At 36.9% G+C, this 20,027-nt stretch overlaps 1 protein-coding gene across 1 annotated transcript in view; it reads right to left on the bottom strand.

Annotated features, from left to right (window-relative positions):
• Window positions 1-3,504: 3,504 nt before the first annotated feature.
• ptprq (protein tyrosine phosphatase receptor type Q) overlaps window positions 3,505-20,027 on the bottom strand; it is a 37,695-nt gene continuing 21,172 nt past the window's right edge. Inside the window, 24 exon segments of the mRNA XM_043263955.1 lie at window positions 3,505-3,593; window positions 3,595-3,624; window positions 4,857-4,991; window positions 5,097-5,173; window positions 5,679-5,769; window positions 5,965-6,046; window positions 6,302-6,328; window positions 6,752-6,796; window positions 6,944-7,072; window positions 7,198-7,297; window positions 8,273-8,346; window positions 8,432-8,651; window positions 9,101-9,259; window positions 9,346-9,412; window positions 9,969-10,210; window positions 10,303-10,489; window positions 10,582-10,700; window positions 11,902-12,225; window positions 12,866-13,147; window positions 13,316-13,457; window positions 13,554-13,705; window positions 14,563-14,838; window positions 14,926-15,237; window positions 19,744-20,025. Coding sequence (XP_043119890.1) covers window positions 3,561-3,593; window positions 3,595-3,624; window positions 4,857-4,991; window positions 5,097-5,173; window positions 5,679-5,769; window positions 5,965-6,046; window positions 6,302-6,328; window positions 6,752-6,796; window positions 6,944-7,072; window positions 7,198-7,297; window positions 8,273-8,346; window positions 8,432-8,651; window positions 9,101-9,259; window positions 9,346-9,412; window positions 9,969-10,210; window positions 10,303-10,489; window positions 10,582-10,700; window positions 11,902-12,225; window positions 12,866-13,147; window positions 13,316-13,457; window positions 13,554-13,705; window positions 14,563-14,838; window positions 14,926-15,237; window positions 19,744-20,025 — 3,587 coding nt within the window. The 3' untranslated portion in view covers window positions 3,505-3,560.

Raw genomic sequence — 20,027 nt, 5'->3', positions numbered from 1 at the left:
GAGAGAGAGAGAGAGAGCATCTGAAGTTCATTCACTCACGTCACTCCAAACTCATACTTTCTTCTGTATCACAAAAAGGAACGTTTCGACACATATCAAGATCAGCCTTTTCAAATATAAAAAGCAAAAGACTAAAACCAAACAACAAAGTTTAAACACAACAAAAACATTCAATAAAGCATCATTAAATTATCTTAAAATACTTATACTCTACATTCTGAAGTCATACAATAGCTTTGTGTGAAGAACAGATCATGATTTAAGTGTATATTCAGTAAATAAACGTCTTTCGATTTCTCGTGAAACACGTGGGGAAATATCTGCAATGATCTTGAGAAGAAAAAACAACATTTATATATTTATTTCAAAACACAAATACTGTTGATTTCCAAATATACACACAACAAAACCACAAGTCATCTCCTGACACTCATTTGGCTTCATAATAATTTATGCAAAAGACAAGTTCTGAAAGAGCTTTATAATTTTGAGACGACAGATTTCCTCTCGCTCAGTTCCTCTTTAACACGAACAACTGCATAAAGCAATAAAAGACAAATCGACGACTTGTCAAGCTATCATTTACAAATGAATGAACATATAAAGTACGTTACCTCCCTCTGCACCAGCTTTAGGAAGTTAATGGAAGGTGGGTAGCAAAACAAAAGCATGCCGACTGAATACACGACAAAGCACCATTGTCTGAAACTCAAACTTCAAAAAGTTCCTGATTAGAAAAAAAACATTCGCCGTAGACATACACGTGACTAACTTCTGTACGAAATAAGTGCAGTTTTCTCCCAATTATGGGTAAATTATCGCTCATGTCAGACCTCTTAAAATGTCTAGACTAGCATAATGTCCCGTTCACACCAAGAACGACTGGGTGGTTAGAGGACTTCAAACCCGTGGAAAAATATCACTGGGATTGCTTAAAAAAACTGACGCTCCAAAGCAAGTAATGCATAACCCTGCGTGCACGCGTATAGTTCACACAATAAGTAGCTAGCCATTAGGTTTTGAACTGAGAGACAATCTCTTTAGAAACACATCTTTTATTTCCAGCTGATAAACGCCATCGATTTACAGAGCTCGAGCATTTAGAGCTTGAGCATTTAAAGCTGTAGACTACAATTAATGGTTGTTGGTGTGAATGGGAGTCCACCTAACTTTAACGATTTAGCTATCATTGCATTCTATTTCAGAGCGATTTTTCAAGATAAAAACATTGATAGATATTTAAAATGCATGCAACTTTTTTTTTTTTTTCACAGAACGTGACTGCAGTGCTTAGGATAAACGCAACGTTATTTTTTGTTGATGTTACAGATATCGTTTTTAATCTTGGTGGAAGGTTATGTTCTGTGCATGCAAATAAATTACCGTTCGGTTTAAAATAATCTCATAATTTGTCCAAATAAAATAAAACATTAAAAGAATCATTAAGGGAACCATTTAGCAAAAAAATCCTTACGAGTCTCATCCCTAATAATTGCATTAATTTGACTACAGGACATAAAACTCCTATCACTTCTCACTCCTGACGGCTGAATATTCCTACTTCCTTAAACGGAGATATTTTTAGCGTCTGATCCATTTTGAGTTCATAAGTAGGTGGTGTATCACTTTCTAGGGAGAGATAAAATAATTACAGAAGTTGGACGAGAACTTTAGAAGAAAACTTTGATGGATGAGACTGTCTGGTGGATGCAAATGAGAGGTTGAGAGACAATCCATTTAGGCGAGAATATTCCAGTTTGCTTCCGAAGCACTTGTATTCTTCGTTTATCCTTTGCTTAACGTGTTTGGCCCCAGGGTCCAAAGTCCCAGCATCTGGATTTTTAATGAGTGTCTCCTCACACCATCACACTGACAGGAAACAACGTCCCTGTTACATAGTCGTCTCTTCCCATTCCAGTTCTACATCACCTGAGAGAACAAACACGACAGAATATGTTTCCATCAAGACAAGTCAGAAGGATGATAGAGATCTTTAACCACCAGCCTTCACTGCACTGCACACGTCATTGACTGTAGGATGTATCTTACCCTCCATTGCATCCAACGAGTCCATCTTCTCCAGAGCGGAGTAATTTACAAACCATATGGACTGACTGTTTCCTTTTGCAGACAGCAGATCCAGAGTGCTTTGATGCAGAAACATATACTGAGCCTGAGAGAGAGAGAGAGAGAGAGGCAGATACAAACATTTGCGCAAGAGAACATGATCATCTCACACAAGTCTACAGAGACTGAACTATTTTTGCAATACAAAGTTAAATCTGTCGGTTTTTAAATAGGTTTACCAGGTTTTGCACCATGCACATCCTCTCACTGCGCAGCTCTGCGACCAGGCCGTATATATCCACAAAATCATGATCCCTCATATGCTGAATGAGATGATCCAGGGCTATAAACACTCCGGTCCTGCCCACACCGGCACTGCACGTGCGCACATTACATACATGTGTATAAAGTGTACATATATGGAAAACTAAGACCATGGAAAAAAACATATACTGTATCATGAATCTTATAAATAACTAGAACTAAAACTGAAAAAAATATAAAACATATAAAACAACTAATAAAAATGGCGAAAAACAACAAATCTAGTAGCATCGTATATCATATATACTATAATATATCTGATAAACTATAGTAGTATATTAATGATGTTAAAATAACACTGGCCAGTCCAATGGAAGCTTGTAAAATAAAGTAAAGTAAAGTAAAATGGTAATTGTGAAAGTTTAAATTTGCAAGATATAAAGCCAGTTGCCAGAGGCCTATCTGAAAGACATAAAGTTATCAGTTGTGGGATATAAAGTGATATTGTGAAATACACAATCATGACTTCAAACTGCAAAGAATTAAGTCAAAATTGTGTGACATAAAGTTGCTATTAGCTTTTTCTTTTACTCTTAGGCAAAAATTGACTTCTATGCAACTCAGACTCAAACCTAACCATGCACTGGTAGCTCACTGTACAGAAAAGCCTCAAGACTTCCTGTTAATGCTAATGGGCAGATATACACACCTGCAGTGGACCACGTTGGTTGTGTTGTCATGGCCTCTGTGTGAGCGAACCGCTTTGACAAACTGGATGAGCGTGGAGCTGGACTCTGGAACGCCGTGCTCTGGCCATGAGGTGTAGTTAAAATGATGAACAATCATGTAGCTTCCGTGCTGGAGAGAGAAAAGGAGAGGAAGGGCTAAATGTGTCCTTGGGGACTAATTATCTATTCGTCTAACCACTCACATCTGTGTGTGTGTATGTGTGTGTGTTATTGTGCATTTCTGGACTTGCAAGGCCACAGACATACTCAAGTACGCATATGCAGAAATGACTACACAATCAGCACATGCAAGCATGCAGCCCCATGATATATACATTTCTGTGGCGGTAAAAAATATTCTGGGAATGACAGTGTTCTTTAAATTAAACTGTATGCAATTTAATAAATGCAGCATGCAATGAACTTCAGAATGTTTTACCCTCTCCACTCTGAGCACCCGGACCGTCCAATCAGGATGCACATCCTCTGTGAGTTTAGTGATTATGATGTCAGCAAAAACAGTGACGGGTTTATTGTCTTCTGGCCAATACTGATGACAGCGGATCTGAAACGTACAGCCAAATTACAATTACAGTTTAGCATTATAATACATATATTTCAGCAAATCACATGATAAAATGAGGATATAAGTCCTGACACTTCCACTTCACTGCTGCACTTCACACTGGACTACAATTCCCATCAGCCACTGCACTGATTGCTACACACAGCTGTCATCAATCTCACACGCACCTGAACATCTCAAACAGTATTTATACACCTCATTCCTAGTCTGGGGACAGAGTATTGTTTATAAACGCTACAGAGCCAGTTTCCTAGCATAGTCCTGTTTTGTTCAATGTTTGATTCTACCTTGTTCTGATCTCTTCCTGGTATTTAGATTATTGCTCTGTCTTGCCCTTTTGGATTAGGTTTGCCATGAATTGACCCTTGCTTGTTTTTCCGACCGCCCTTGGATTATCGGTTACATATCTTTTTACCACTGATTGACCCTGCCTGTTTTGACCATGTCCTATATTAAACCATTGCATTTGGATGTGAATGCCTCTCATCTCATCTGCCCTGTTACATATTACACATACAAATATAATAAATAAATATATTTTAAAATGAATTAATCTGAATAAGTTTTATACATGGTATTAGAAAATACATAAAGTATATTTTCTTCGTACAAATGAGTATATATACTTTTAATCAACATATAAAATCCTTTTGCGCTTTAAAAATACAAATAGCATAAAATGTCTGCTTTTATATTTTACGAATGAAGCGGCTCACGCAGACATGATATTTATCCATGGCATCAAAACTAGAGAAAAAATATGTTCATTTCAGGACTCTTCTGAATGTACATTTTTTTTACGATTATATGAGTATATATATAGTCAAGCCAAAATTTATTCAGACACCTTCAACATTTCTCATTTTCAGTTTCGCTAGTTTAGAAAATGGTAATAAAACATGACAAGAACTCAAGAATTAGCTTGATTAGCTGTCAGCTTTATAAATACACAATTAGATCACGTTGTTCAGTCTGTGGTGTCAAATTTTTTACCAACTTTACCTGTATTCCGCTGTATGAAGAATTCAGGGGTATAATATGTCACAGTATACTTTAATATGCCATCCTCACTTACAAAAATTAACTATAAGTCCTAGTAGTCCACTAGTAAAAAAGATTTATATCTGGTGTCTAAATAATCTATGGATTTACTGTACAAACATATTGAATTGGTTACATTGTTTTGTTCGGCCATACACACACATACACACCCGGCCCTTCTCAAAGCACTGAGTGAGCATGACGATGGTTTTGGTCCCGGTCTCCCAAATCATCCTCCAGAAGTCTGCGACAGTACTAGGCAGAGGACCCTGAGTGGCTATAAACTCATTAGGACACAGATAGCCCTGAGACACAGAGACAAGGCACAGAACAGGAGCTTAGGCCAATTCAATTAAAGTTGAGCCGCAGTATAAAGACAGCTGATATGTGGGCTGATCTCGAGCGCTTACGGAGACGAAGCTGGCATTGATGTAGTCAGACCCCGGCATTCCTGGCTCAGACAGTAACTTCACTCGGTTATTGTTATCTAAAAAAAAGACATGTTAAAATATGTGTTAAATGTATGTTTATGTAAAGAAAGCCTGGTTCTTAATCCACGTTCTTACCGTCATGTCATTCCGAGCCTGACTTTCTCAGAAACAAACTAAAACAATCTGAATAACAGAGCTGCCCTTCTCCATTTAATAAGCATATTGCACAATAAATGCTTCTTGAGCAGCAGATCAGCGTATTAGCATGATTTCTGAAGGATAATGTGACACTGAACTCAGCTGTGCATCACAGAAATTAATTACATTTTAACAGGTGTTTTGAACTGAAATATAATTTCATAATTTTCCTTTTTTACTTTTGAACGGCAGTGTAGCACACAAGTCACATGGGACACTTCAGAGGTGAGTTTATGTCCTTGACAGCCTGTTAAAATTCTGTTAAACCTCTCTTTTTGTGTCGAAAGGAATCAAGAAAGTCGAACAAGTTTAAAACCGCACGAGAGCTAGCAAAGCAATGTCAGAATTAAAATGTTTTCATACAGGGTTTAATGTTTGTGAAGCGATTTTTGGAGCGATTCCACGGCAGGTCAGCGTCTGATGTGGCCAGATCCTGAAGCAGCTTCGGCAGCTCCTGAAACACACAGCAGAAAATGTCCAATTATGAAACGTGCCAGGGAGAAAATCAATCAAGCATGGAAAATATTCTGCGCAGTCATACGCCATCGAGCACATAACTCTACGTGCCCAATCAGAACGAGGTGTCACTGAAACTCATTTTACACTTCACTAGTACTTTCTTTCTACACGCTTTAATGCTAAAACTTACAGCAAACTCCTCTTGAAACTTGGCATTGTCGTTGGCACAAAGATCTTCCACATGCTGAAGAAAAGATTTCTTACTGATTGGCCTGCGAATGTGTTAAAGAGAGATAAACAGAGCATGAAATATCCACCAAACCATGAAAAAATCAATATCATTAGCTGCTACCACTACAGCAAGCATTATTTCTAAAGAACTTCTTAAGAGCAGGTAGTTATGGGTAATCATCTGTTTTGGGGACTAAATATTAATTGAACAATAACAGACGAAGAAGAAGAAAAACCAAATGAATATAAGAAAGGGAATAAAATATCAATCAATCCATCAAGTCTCCTTCACTTACTTGAGAGATTTCCTGTAACTTAGCAGCCTGGAACATTAGACAGTAGAGAATTATTATGAAATTGGCCTTGCACTGAAAAATTAGGTTACTTTTTCACTTCCAGTAATAAATAAGAAATGAATCTATGTGAAGTTCACCACACGATCTAATTAGAGGAAGACACACAAACATAAAAGAATCGGAGAGTCATTCTATGTGATCTTCTAGGCACAAATACACAAAGAAGAGCAGAACTAGAGGGCAGCATTATGAAACCGAACAGCCTCAGGTTATAGCAAGGCAGATAATTTAGTGTGGTGTATTCATTCATAATAAAACACATTCAACACCAGGTACTAACAGCACAACATGCAACTGGGAAAATAAAATGTTTAATCCTTAAAACGAACGAAAACACATATAATAATAGGGGATCATGCATCATCTAAACCAACGTCTATGTCTACTTACTGGATGACAAAAATCTCCTTCCTTCTATAGAAAAAAGAGGAATACCTGAGAAAAGAGGATAGTGCAAATGTTTGAATAGATTAGTGAGAGTGAATGAAAGGATGAATGTGTGAGTGAGTCAAGAGTGAATTAGTGAGAGAGAGAGAGAGAGAGAGCAGAAGACAAAATCACATATAAACACAGATGTCTCACCGGTTAATCTTCTCCTCTTTGAGCTCTAGGTCGGCCACTGCAATGAGCTGATCTAGCTTGAACTTGGTCTCAATGATCTCAGCCTCGCGTGGAGAGTACGTCCCACCTTCCTTCTGCCTGCGGTGGATCCTGGGATTGGAGAAAGTTAGACTTGTTTGTTAAACCCGGAAAAACAGAGGCTTTTTTTGGGGGGGGGGATACTATTTGAGTATGTTGCTAAAATTCTATGTACAACAAAACTAAACCTAACTTACCTCACAGACCCGTATATAAGCAGAATTAAAAACAATGCCAGGAAAAATGACAGCAGGACCCCAAGAATGATCTGCTCATCTCTGGTCAGCAGGCGGTCATCTGAAATCACAATCAGTATGAAAGAAATGTGTTGTTCTATAAGTCAAGCCTTATAGAAGGTACATGTTTGAGAGCTTAAATACAGTACATTTTTGAATGGTTGTAAAATACTGGAAGTTTCTTATGCTCACCAAGGCAGAATTTGTTTGATTGGTAAAATTGTGAAATGTTGTTACATTTTAAAATGACTGTTCTCTATTTGAATATGTTTTAAAATGTAATTTATCCTTGTGATGCAAATTTTCAGCATCATTACTCCAGTCTTCAGCATCCCATGATTCTTCAGAAATCAGACATTTTTTGATGCTCAAGGAACAATTCTAATAATAACAGTTGTGCTGCTTCATATTTTTTGCAAATATTGATGTATACGACGTAATAAAGTTGTAACAGAACATAATTTACTTGCAAATCTTTTGCAAGATTGTAAATGTCTTTACTATTACATTTGATCAATTAAATGTGTCCTAGCTAAATTAAAGTATTTATTAAAACTAGCACTGTCAAATGATTAACTGCCATTAATCTCATCCAAAATAAAAGTTTGTTTACATATTACAAGTGTGTGTTGTGTATATTTATTATGTACATATAAAAGGACACACAGCTTATATTTAGAATTTTCTATTTATATAATTCATATTATATATAAATGATGCAATAGTTTTATGCGTTCTACTTTTTATGTACAATGGTGTACATAAAAATAGAAATGTCAGCACAGAAGTATAAATCAGCCTTAGTTTTGAGCAATAATGTACATAAAAAGTAGAAATGCCAACAATCGATATAGTTTTTTCATACAGTTTCATGCTTAAACTAAAATGAAATCATATTTTCGTATTTAATAATAAAAAAATTGGAAAAAAGGGATCCAAATCTGAGAGGGAAAAAGAGAAAATGTGAGCGAGACGTCACAGCTGGTCTCGGTGCATAAATACTGTAACAGCCGTTGTGTGCTACTTGCGTCTATACCTGCAGTTCTGACCCTGTCTGAGTACTCAGAGTCTGTGTACTGCCCACGGATGTTTGTTGCCCGAAATTTGAACCTACAATAAAAAAAACAAATGAAAAGATTTCAGGATTAAAATATTTATAATCACAAATTTAAATCAGTTGTATGTGCATACTCACACATAATATGTTTTGGGTTTGAGGGGACCGTTACAAAGTGTCTTGGCCTGTTCAGACAGGCAGCTATCATCTGCTCCTATAACGTATGTGTTAGTGTTTGTGCTCATGCGCTCTGCTTTCTCCGAGCACTTTGGGTTCACGAAGCCCTCGTCGGTCAGGTATGGCGCAGTAGGGTAGAGGAAAACACTCTTCCAGTTGGACAGATTCCCGTAGTCCATCACTGCATCAACATCAGAACAACAATATATCAAGAAAACTTTCTAATGTTTTAAATAAAAAAGAAAGCCGTCTTTCGATCACAAAAAGAAATGTTTATCTGACCAAACATTCAGTAAAACTGTAATACTGGAAATGATTATATTTTATTTTAAAATGTTGTTTATTCGTGTGATACAAAGCTAAATTTTTAGCAGACATTAAAAATGATTCATGCTCAAGAATAATTTCTTATTCTTATCAATGTTGGAAACTTTTTCAGGGCTATTTGATGAATAGTTCAAATTAACAGCATTTATTTGAACTCAAAATATTTTGTAACATTCTAACTATTACCTTTTTAATGCAATTTTAATGCATTCTTGCTAAATATAATCATTGATACCTTAAACAAATCTCTTTAAACTGTTAATTGCCATTATTGCTAGTGTTAAATGTAAATTTTTTTAATACCTGCCGGTTCAGAAACAATGACCTGGACTTTTTGGATTGGTCCATGGTCATCAGTGAAGAAGCATTCAGGCATTTCAATGGTGATGGTCTTTGAAGTAGAGATGATGACACCTGCGTTGTTCAGAGCAGCCCGGGGCATCCGGGATGGTTTTGGTGGTGCTAAATAAACCCATCAGAATATTTAAATGACAGTCACTTCAACAAAACAGTACGGCTGACTTACAAAGCATTAGGCTTTCTCATACCTTTCACACCTGTGGTGACCTGAACCTCCGAACTTGGTCCTAAACCGGCTCCATTCACAGCTGCAATCTGCGACAAGTTCAAAACAAATGCTTTTGGCCAAATTGTGGAAGTCAAACAACTACAAACACCATTCTGTGCAGGCAAAATTTTAGTATTTAAAACCGAAGGAACGAAAACATGATTTAAAAGACTGATGCAAATATTGCTTTCCATTTTTGGAGCTGCCTTCTCTGTTGTTACCTAGATACGGTTTTAAATAGCTGCTGCTAGTGCTCACAGTGATACTGGATGATGCAAACAGACCACAGTTCAGTACAATCTCAGAAAACAAAAGGTCATAAAGATGTCTTTGGTGAGGTACTCTTTCAAAAGATACTAATATGTATTTTTAAACTCCTAATATGTATATTTAAAGTACTAATATGTACTATATAGGGGTAAATTGGGTTCAGATATCTACCTTTTAGCTTTTATACCTCAGGTTACTGCCCCAGTGACAGCTTTGCACCTTTTTTTTTCTGAGTACAAGAATGAGTATAAGACCTGTGCATGAAAGGTAGGCACTTTAGGCACCAAACAATGGTCTGAATGCCCCTAAAATGTTTAGGTTTTAGCTTCCTACCCTTATGCTGTAATTGAATCCACCCTTCAGACCATCTATAATGGCTGTCATAGTGTTATTAGGATTGCTGATCACAGACAGGCTGTTAATGTAGAAGTCCAGTTGTCCATTTCGATAGATGGCGACGTGATAGGCACTGATGTTTCCGTTCGGCTCATTCGGTGGAGAGAATGTTACATAAACACGTGTCACTTCCTCTGGGATCACCGTCAATGTCACGTTTTTGGGAGGGTCTTTGGGTTCTGAGAAAACATGACCATGAACGTCACAAATAAGTTTTGCACACATGCATACAGTGGATATATGATAACCAAGCATGCACAAACATCCTCACCATCCTCCAGGGTTCTGACGAGGATGGCTTTGGATGCTTTGCCGTCTGTGCGAGCGTTGGAAAGCTGCCCCGTGAAGGCGGTAATGATAACAGAGTACAAGGTAAATGCAGTGAGGTTCCCGACTACCACCGCCCTGATCTCCTCTGAATACCGTACAAGACTTATGTTATATCCCGAACCATCCAACTGAAAGAGAACAGGGAGAAACTGTAGTACAAAATTGTAGAGAAATTGTAGTATCAACAAACAAACCAGATTTCTCAAGTTTATGAACTCACAGCAGTGATGTCAATGAGGTATGAGGTGGGACCTGAGATTACTGATGGTTCGTTCCACACAATCTTTAACCCAGTGGGAGAAGGAACCACTGATATGGCACCAGGGGGGGCATCGGGGTCTAAGACAAAAAGATAATATAAATAAGGGTTTGCTATATGCAAATGACAAGCCATAGGAAAAAAAAATAGCTCAGAAGCTCAGGAGACTTAATAAATCTTTGCTCTAAGCTGCAGTTCTCACATTGCTCCCGCATAGACCAAAGAAGAGTCTCTGAAAAAGGCAAATTCTCAAAAAGTACATAAAAAAAGTTGATCTTGAGAGTTCTTGAATCAAAGCTAATGGATTGGGCAGCGTTTCAACAACATTGTTCATTGATTTTTTTAGTGTGGAACTAAAATCGTGAGATTGCAGCTCTGATTCACAAGATCCCTGAACGCTGCAGAGATTTCATAGCCGTGTCAAACAGAACTGAAAGACAAATGTTCCAAATACAGGGAAGCTCACAGAGGCATGCATTATTACTTGCTTGATCTCATGTCTGATGTTTTACATTTTAGAAACCATAGACAAATAAGACAAAAAGGAAACAAAATTTATATTTGATATGATTCAACTATATGATTCTATATATATATATATACACACAATTGTTTCTTTATTTTTATGTATTTTTTGCATTTGTATTCTTTTTTTAATCTATAGAATAAAAAATCCTAATTACAATTACAAAATAAGATTTATCTAATTATATGTATTACAATATTATATTACATATATAAGTATTTAAATTTGAAATTTAATTTAAAGCAGTTTTCATCATATATAGACAAATAAAAAATAAACAAAAAACAAAATAACCTAAATATAGATTTATATTAACCAAAATATACAGTATATTTATAATTTTTTTCTATATTTGTATTATTTCTTTATTTTTAGACACTATACAAAGCTGTTTTTAAGTTATAATATCTACAGAGTATCTGCTTTGCCTAAGAATTTTCTTAGAAGCCATAAAAATGCAACTGAATTGCACACATACAGTGAGAGTATAGAGACAAAATCAAACTGAATAGTGATCTGAAAAAATTGAGAATTGTTCAAATTGATATGAAGATATGACACTGCTGAGATCTCTTCTGAAACATGAGAGAAGAAATGTGAGACTAGGATCTTTTTCTCAGGGGAAACATCTTACAAATGGCAAACTCAAGCAAAAGTCTCCTATTTCTGTCTAGGATAAGCATACGAGAAATTAAAGAGATCTCTATTGTGATTTTTCTTTCTTAGGGGAACATTTTTATGCATGTGTAACATACTTCCTGCGAGTGTCTGTGTGTGGATCCATTTGGAGGGTTCTCCGGCTCCGGCTCTGGTAAAGGCAACCAGTCTGATACGGTACTCTCTGTATTTCATCAGAGGGGAAAGCGTGACCCCACTGGCTTCTCCTTCAACCCACTCCACAAGCTCACTGTCCACACAGGACTCCTTGTGCTGCTCTGGCTCACAACTTCTTGCCAGTTGCTGAATCTCTACATTATATCCTTGCAACAGACCAGGAACATGGACGGGACGCTGCCAGCTTAAAAACACACTGTCAGAGGTCACATCCATTATGGTCAGGGACTGGGGCGGACCAGGGACTGCAGAAAGAGAAAAAAAGAAAAATCATAGTCTGTGTCACAAATGGTGCAGAATGAATTACATGTCAAATTTTATACTTAGTGTTAAGGTTTTTGACACAGATTTGGAGAAATTTAACATTACGGTAAATCACTTGTTCATCAATTGATCCTCTGGAGTAAATAAGTGCCGTCAGGATGAAAGTCCAAACAGCTGGTAAATATATCACAGTTATCTAACACTATAAAATATATAACAGTTATCTTGTCTGAATCAAGAAAGAAACATGCACCATTTACAAGTGAAAAGAGTCCAAAGAAGTTCTAAACAATGTATGTTGGTGGATATTGATGTAGGAGGACAACAGGGTATGGAATTTATCACTAGAGGGCTTTATTATGGATTTTGGATTTTGGATGAAAGCAACAGTTTAAAGTTAAAACATATTAATTATAGATTTATTTCTCACAAACACAAAGCTTTTCACTTCACAAGACATTAACTGATGGACTGGTGTGGATTACTCAATGTTTTTATCAGCTGTGTATTGCTACATTTGTCCAAATTTGTCCCAATGAAGAGAGAAACTCTACATCTACATTTTGGATGGGCTGAAGGTGAGTACATTTACAGCAGATCTATCCCTTTAAGTCATTATACCTGACTCTGGTGGAGTGTGTGCGGTGCAGTTGGCTTCTTCCCCTGTTCCGGCTGAATTAACTGCAGCCACGCTGATGACATAGAAAACATTAGGCGACAGGCCGATGAATGTGTGTGCCACCGTGTCTGTGAGCACGAGAGGATGAGCCTCCTCCTCTAGATCTCCAGAGCGAATGAGGTAGTACAGAATCTCTCCGTTAGGATGAATCGGAAGCTCCCATTCCATGTACACTGAATTCCAATCCAATCCAGAGCAGGTCAGATTCCCGACGGCATCTGACACTGAAACATTCACACCAACACCACACATATATCTTCATTTCTCCTTCATTTGATCTGTAAGACTTTTTGCACTGACAATGCTAAATGTGTTTTGAGCCCCAAATGAGCATATACAGTTTAACTTCAGAAGAATCATGTAACACGAATGGATGTGTGAATGTGTATTACCTGATTCATTGGTGGTGAATATGACAGGCATGCTATACTGATCCCCATTCCCTGCTCTAGTGAATGCACACACGCTGATTTCATATGAATTATGAGGTTTAAAGTCACTCAGTTCTGCTTGTGTGGATGCATCTGATGAGTTCTTGGGTAAGCAGAGGCATATAAAGTTTTATTTACACACAGAAAAAAAATGTGAGAAAATAATCAAACGTACTGCATAGACATGAGGTGTAATTACCTGATAGCTGAAAGTGTATGTGTTCAGTTCAAGTATTCGGAATCCGTAGTGCTGGATGACTCCATTTGGCTCTGGACTTGGTTCCCACTGAAGCCACACTGAATTCACAGTGTGGTTAAAAATAATCAGATTGCGTGGTGGAGACATTGGGACTGGACACACCAAAAAGCACATAAGACATTAAACACATTAAGTTGGCACATTTATAATTGTATGAATTTACGTCATTGTATGAAGTAGGATATTCAGCTTTGAAATGAGGACTTCAAATTACAATTTTCAAATGTCAAGCTTTATTTATTTAGATTATTTTTAAGGCAAGGCTTAGTAATTACCATTTTGGGTCATTGCCTTTGTACAGATCATTAGTTGTGAATGTGTTACCATATATATATATATATATATATATATATATATATATATATATATATACACACACACACACACACACAGTAATCAACATTTGAAGTGGACCAAAAAGTTTATCTAAGACAAGAAGGCATTTTGGCTTGGGTTTTAGGACAACTATAATGAAAAATGTTTATCCACTTCAAATGTTGACTACACACACACACACACACACACACACACACACTGTATATCACACACATTTATTTCTTAATTTAAGAATTTTTTGTTCTCTAAGGTTTTGGCAACTGTATATAACTTGTGCATATAACAAAATTAATGCATGCATTTTAAAATTTAATGCAAAGTTTACAAAAAAATTTTGTTTAATTATTAATTTTAACTTAAAATGTCAGACCAATTTTTTTTTCTAATTCAAAGCAATGCCTCAAAAATCTAACATTTAATAAAAGTTTATATTTTGGAAGATCAAACATCAGACCTAAAATTGTTCCGTTTAAAAAATGTAAACATCAAATTTTAATAAAAAAAAAAAAAAAACGATTTAAAAATCAAACTTAAGACTTCTGTTTTAAATATTAAAATATTAAACACACCCCTGATAGTTACTCTAGAAAAACAATAAAGATGCATCTCTGACCTGCTTCATCAGTATGCAGTGGAATAATCACGGAAGGCCCAACACCTATACGGGTGACTGCAGCGATGGAGAGATTATAAGGTGTAAATGAAGTGAGTTCTGAGAGCATTAGGTGTGTTTCAGTGGTGTATGTTTTGTTGATGGTCCCAGGACCCTGTAAAACTACAGCATAATCTATGATCTCGCCATTGGCTTCCACAGGAGGGAACCATGACACATGGATGGAGGTGCTGGAGAGATTCTTACTAGCTCCAGGCAACGGAGGAGAACTTGGGACTGTCAAAACACAGACACACAACAGTTTTCAATCAGTAAGCATGCTTTATATACATGTGCATGTCAAAAGCAAAAAGCGATGCATACCATCTTCATCTGTTCGCAGGTGCTGCATTGCAGTGTGGTTTACGGCCGACCCTGCGCTGGTTGCTGGGGTGACTTTTATGGTGTAGGGAAAATACTTCCTGAGCTTGGTAAAGAGGTAAATGTTGTCCGTGGTAGTTTTGGTGATGGTGATGTTGACCGTGCGGTTGATGGACGAGTGGGTCATACCCGCCTCTTGGAGGCTCAGCTGATAGAAGACTCTGCCGTTGGGCTCCAGAGGAGGATCCCAGCTGATCACTACAGCCGTAGAGCTATAGATTGCAGCAGTCAGGTTGTGGACGGGACCACTCGGCACTGCACGTAGAAGAGATACAATTACTCATGTGTGAAGAACGGCTAACAGTTACACTTTAGAATAGGGAACAAATCATCGCAGTCTAATAATAATTGTTGGCTCAATGTTGAACCAAGAAATGGAATGAGACTTTGTTTCCCAATCTAAAGTAACAAAATTAGGTTCATCTCATCAAAACTTGCTATATTAGGACATATTTCACTGCAAAAAAAAAAAAAAACAATATTAAAAGACTATTAAAAGGTTTTCATAAAGATCACAAAAAAAGATGACGAAAAATCTTAAAGGGTCCTAGTATTGACTTTATGCAAAAAAAGTATTTTATTTTAATATACAATATAAATGTTTATATATTAGTGTGAAATATGACCCAGAAATTGAGATTCACCCATTATATGTACAAAGAACTATCCTTTTACATAATTAATATGATTAATTCATTAATAAATTTATGCTTAAATAAAGCATAAATGGCACACTGCAACACCAAACCAGACAACGATTCAAACCAGTCAACAATTATAGAGATTAAATGCAGCGGAACCAAGTGATTAAAATATTCATACAAAAAATACAAAAGCACGCATACAGCACACAAATGGACATGGTATTTAGCAATCTGCGAATCTGTGGAAGTTAAAAATCACAAATTAACTCCGGCACAGCGTCTGCAAAAAGTCAAGATCACAGACATAGAAGAGGAGAGAGAAGCAGAGAAAGACAGGCTGATTGTGTTAGTGAGAAAATCCGTCTGGAGCATGTTCTGTGTCCGAGATATTGCTTTGGGCTGAACTGAGCTGCTGAAGCTGGCTGATTCTCCAGTAACTGCAAACCGATCAGATACAATCACTCACAAAGAGCCAAACAGGACCATGGCATTATTAATTCATATAGAACACTTTCAAAATCTCAGACACCCGGGGAGAAAAACCTTCATCTCAGAAGGTCACCTCTGCACCGTTTTTCCCAAAATCACACAAAAACTGTTTGTTATAACTTTTACATAAAACCTACTGTGCACATACGATATATACGGTGTTATGAAACCAGGTCAACATATTCATATAAACGTATAAAGTATTATATAATTTGTTTAATAAAATGAAGTAGATAACTGCTCAGATTATCATTCATGAGAAATGTACTGAAATCATATTTAAATCTCTGACCTGCCGATTTTGGCAAATCTGAGCACAGTTTGACGCAATGTTGAGATCTCTTTTGAAATGCATATGACTGATTACTGGGCTCTTTTTCTCAGATCATATCTGAGAAGCTAGAGACTTAAGCAAAGAAAGTCACCGAATGCTCTTAAACAGGACTTTTTATAATGTTTCTTAAGTCAAATTGACACATTTACAATATCCTCAAAGACAAATATATAACATCTTACATAAATGTACCCAGAAACGTACAGCAACGTGCTGTTTTCTATTTTCAACAAATCCTGTGAGAGGAAATGCAAGCTGGGATAGTCTAGAGACCGACAAATAAAAGGCTTTGAGATCAGACGCACTCTGCCTCGTGGTGAGGGCTGAACAATCCCAGTTTGCAGCTTGAAGGAAGTTGTCTCCTTTCACAAAATGTGCTGAATCTGTGCGGTGCGCATGCATGTGGGTGTTTATGAGTTTCAGTGTGATTTTTTTTGGGGAGTGTAATCTGTTGAAAAAGTGGTGCAGAGCTGCGGCTCTCCCCTGAGTGTGTGAGGAGACTGACCGTCCTCTAACGTGGTGAAGTTTAGATGGGGACTGAACACTCCCCCATCACCAACAGAAGTGCTGGAACTCATCCATACACTGTACTCATGTCCTGCCCTCAGATCAGACAACACCAACCAGTGCTCTGAACCGGGAACCGTCTACAGACAGAGAAAGAGAACATGCTCATTCAATGCAAAACAGAAAAAGCATTTCATTCTGAGTTTAAAATGTGTGTATTTGAGTTGGTCTAGTTGTTCTTAGAGATTAAATGGCTAGAAGTCAATGGCTACTGTCCACTGTTTGGTTGCTGATATTCTTTAAAATATTACTACCCTAACCAAACCCTAACACTTTTTTTACGGTTGCATCTTTAAGATGTTTATTAGCATGCTTATTACTAGAAAATTTGCCATTTATTAGTGATAATTAAACAAAGATTAATGCCTTGTTCTACATGACATCCCTAATCCTACCCAATACCTAAACTTAACAAACTATTAATAAGAAGCAAATTAAGAATTTATTGAGGGAGAAGTCATAGTTATTAGTTAACAAGTGTCACCTATTCTAAAGTGTTAACAAAATAGCTTCTTTTATGCTCAACAGAAGAATCTCAAACAGGTTTGGAACAACCTGAGGGTGAGGAAATGACGACAGAATTAAAACGTTTGGGAGAACTATTCCTTTAAATTTTCCTTTAAAATGTACAAAAACATGGTACATTTTGCTTTTTTCTGATTCGTTTTTATGATGTCTGCTATGATGTTTGTAAAACCTGCCATAGGTATTTTATCTAACAGGATATCATAGGATAAAAAAGGAAAAACAACCTCAAACATTAATAATAAATTAATTTGTATTTTAAACAAATCAGATCTACAGTAAATTGCAGTTAGACTACGCTGCCTGCTAATTAGGTGTGACAAGTTTCCAGTGATAGCCAATTTAGTTAGTTAACAGCCAATTAAAAAAAAAAAAAAAATATATATATATATATATATATATATATATATATATATATATATATATATATATATATTTAATAATTAACTTGCTTTAAACTTTCTATTCATTACAAAATCCTGAAAAAAAAAATGTATCACAGTTTAGCAGCAAACCTTTCAACATTTATGATAATAAGAAATCAGCATATTAGAATGATAATCAGCAAATAAGCATATTAGAATAATTTCAGAAGGATCATGAGTCACAGAAGACTAAAATTCAGCTTTGCATCACAGGAACAAATTACATTTCAAAATATATTTAAATAGAAAATAGCACACCATAATGTTTGGTGTCTCCAAAAAGATTAATACTCATCTGAGTGAGTGTGTGAGAGAGTGAGTGTATACCTGTGTATACTTTGTGTAGTTTTTTGTATTGTCTGTGTAGTAGATGGTGTAATACTGGATGATGCCGTTGGGTTGGTTTGGAGGACTCCAGCTGAGACGTAATCTAGTAGTGGTGAGGGGTGTGTATGTAATGTTCTGTGGAGGGTCAGAGGGGGCTGCAAAACACAGAAGAGCATCCATCTTTATGACTATGAGGGCAATGCTGTTTCATTATATTGTTGTTGTTTTTTTTACTTAGTGAGCTGCCTCACTCTCTAGGCTAAATGAATATAAAGCTTACAACTGACTAAACTGAAACAAAGAAAGAAGCGATGATCGTTATTTTCTAAATATACCCTTTCAGTATTTTCAGAATGTTGGTGTCAGTAAGATTTTGAAATTATGCTCACCAGGTTGCATTTATTTGAGCAGCTGATGTCAATTTCAGACAACCATTTTTGATTTGATTATATGTAATTTTTAAATGTATTTTTTTAATTTCCGTCTCTTCCAAATACTTTTACAGTTCATTCTAGGATACTATATTTTTGGCCCAAAAAATAGTATTATTAGAAATATGCTTATGATGAGAGAATGTGTTTGTGTTCACCTGATTCTATGGTACTGAACGTGATGTAAATCAATATTCCTCCATCTCCGAGTCGAGTCCAGCTGCTCACGGAGGCATTATATTGACCCAGTCCATCCAAACTCACCACCACCGATGTTTTATTCACATTGGCGACAAACTCAGAGCTCAGATTCCTAATACACGCAAACAACTATTAGTTACAATCTTGTACTACAATAGCTAGGTCTTTGGTACAAACGCATCTTTACTTACCACACTCTCACGATGTAGTATAAAATCTCAGAGTTGGCCTCCTCGGGAGGTTTCCAGGACAATTCTACCTCAGTATCAGACAATTTCCTGGCGATTAGGAATTTTGGAGGGGAACTGGGTACTGTCGTTTAGGGAAAAACAGCTATTATAGACCCAAAACTGTGGAAAAGGACTTTACTCTTCGAACAAGACAGTGATTTGAGTTCGTAAACGTAAGAGAATGTCTCCCGTGCCGTGAACGGCATCCACATTTGTCCATTCTGACAGCCGCTAATGGAAAAACTAACCAACCAAACACAGAGAAACACACACGTTTGGTAGGTTCTGTCTGCTAAAGGGAGAAAAATGAAACTTGTTTTAAAGGCAAAATTGATCAATAACACTGTAAATAAGTCCTGGAATGTCCTGTGGAAGAAAAAAAAAAGTGAAAAATAATAAAACACCCCTTTCCTGCGTGCAGACCTCTGAAAATCTGTAACAAGAAGAAATGTTTAAGTGCGATCTCAATACTCTTTCCACATCTTTAGCCAGATCCTGATAAATTCACCACGAATACCGAACCTGTAAAGTAAAAACAGCTTAATTAAAAAAAACCACAAGGTCCATTTGTTAAAACCGAACACTCACCGTCCTCCAGCGTGGTGATGTTCAGGATCTCACTCGTGTGGTTTCCCAAGCCCACCTGTGTGGCGGCCTGTACGCTGATACGGTAGCGTGCATACTTCCGAAGGTTGGACAGGATGACATAAGGCACGTGTGTGGTTTGGTTCAGACTGTGTGTGGCGTTCCAGTATTCCACGTTGTAGAACAAGATGATGCCATTTGCGAGAAGCGGCGGCGACCATGACACATTCACCTCGCTGGATCCGATGTTCTCATAGGTCAAATCATAAGGGGGGCTGCCAGGCACT

Source organism: Puntigrus tetrazona, chromosome 18, assembly GCF_018831695.1.
Source record: "Puntigrus tetrazona isolate hp1 chromosome 18, ASM1883169v1, whole genome shotgun sequence".
NCBI classification, from domain to species: Eukaryota; Metazoa; Chordata; class Actinopteri; order Cypriniformes; family Cyprinidae; genus Puntigrus; species Puntigrus tetrazona.
The sequence above is the reverse complement of the archived record's forward strand: the minus strand, read 5'-3'. Positions and strand labels throughout refer to the sequence as shown.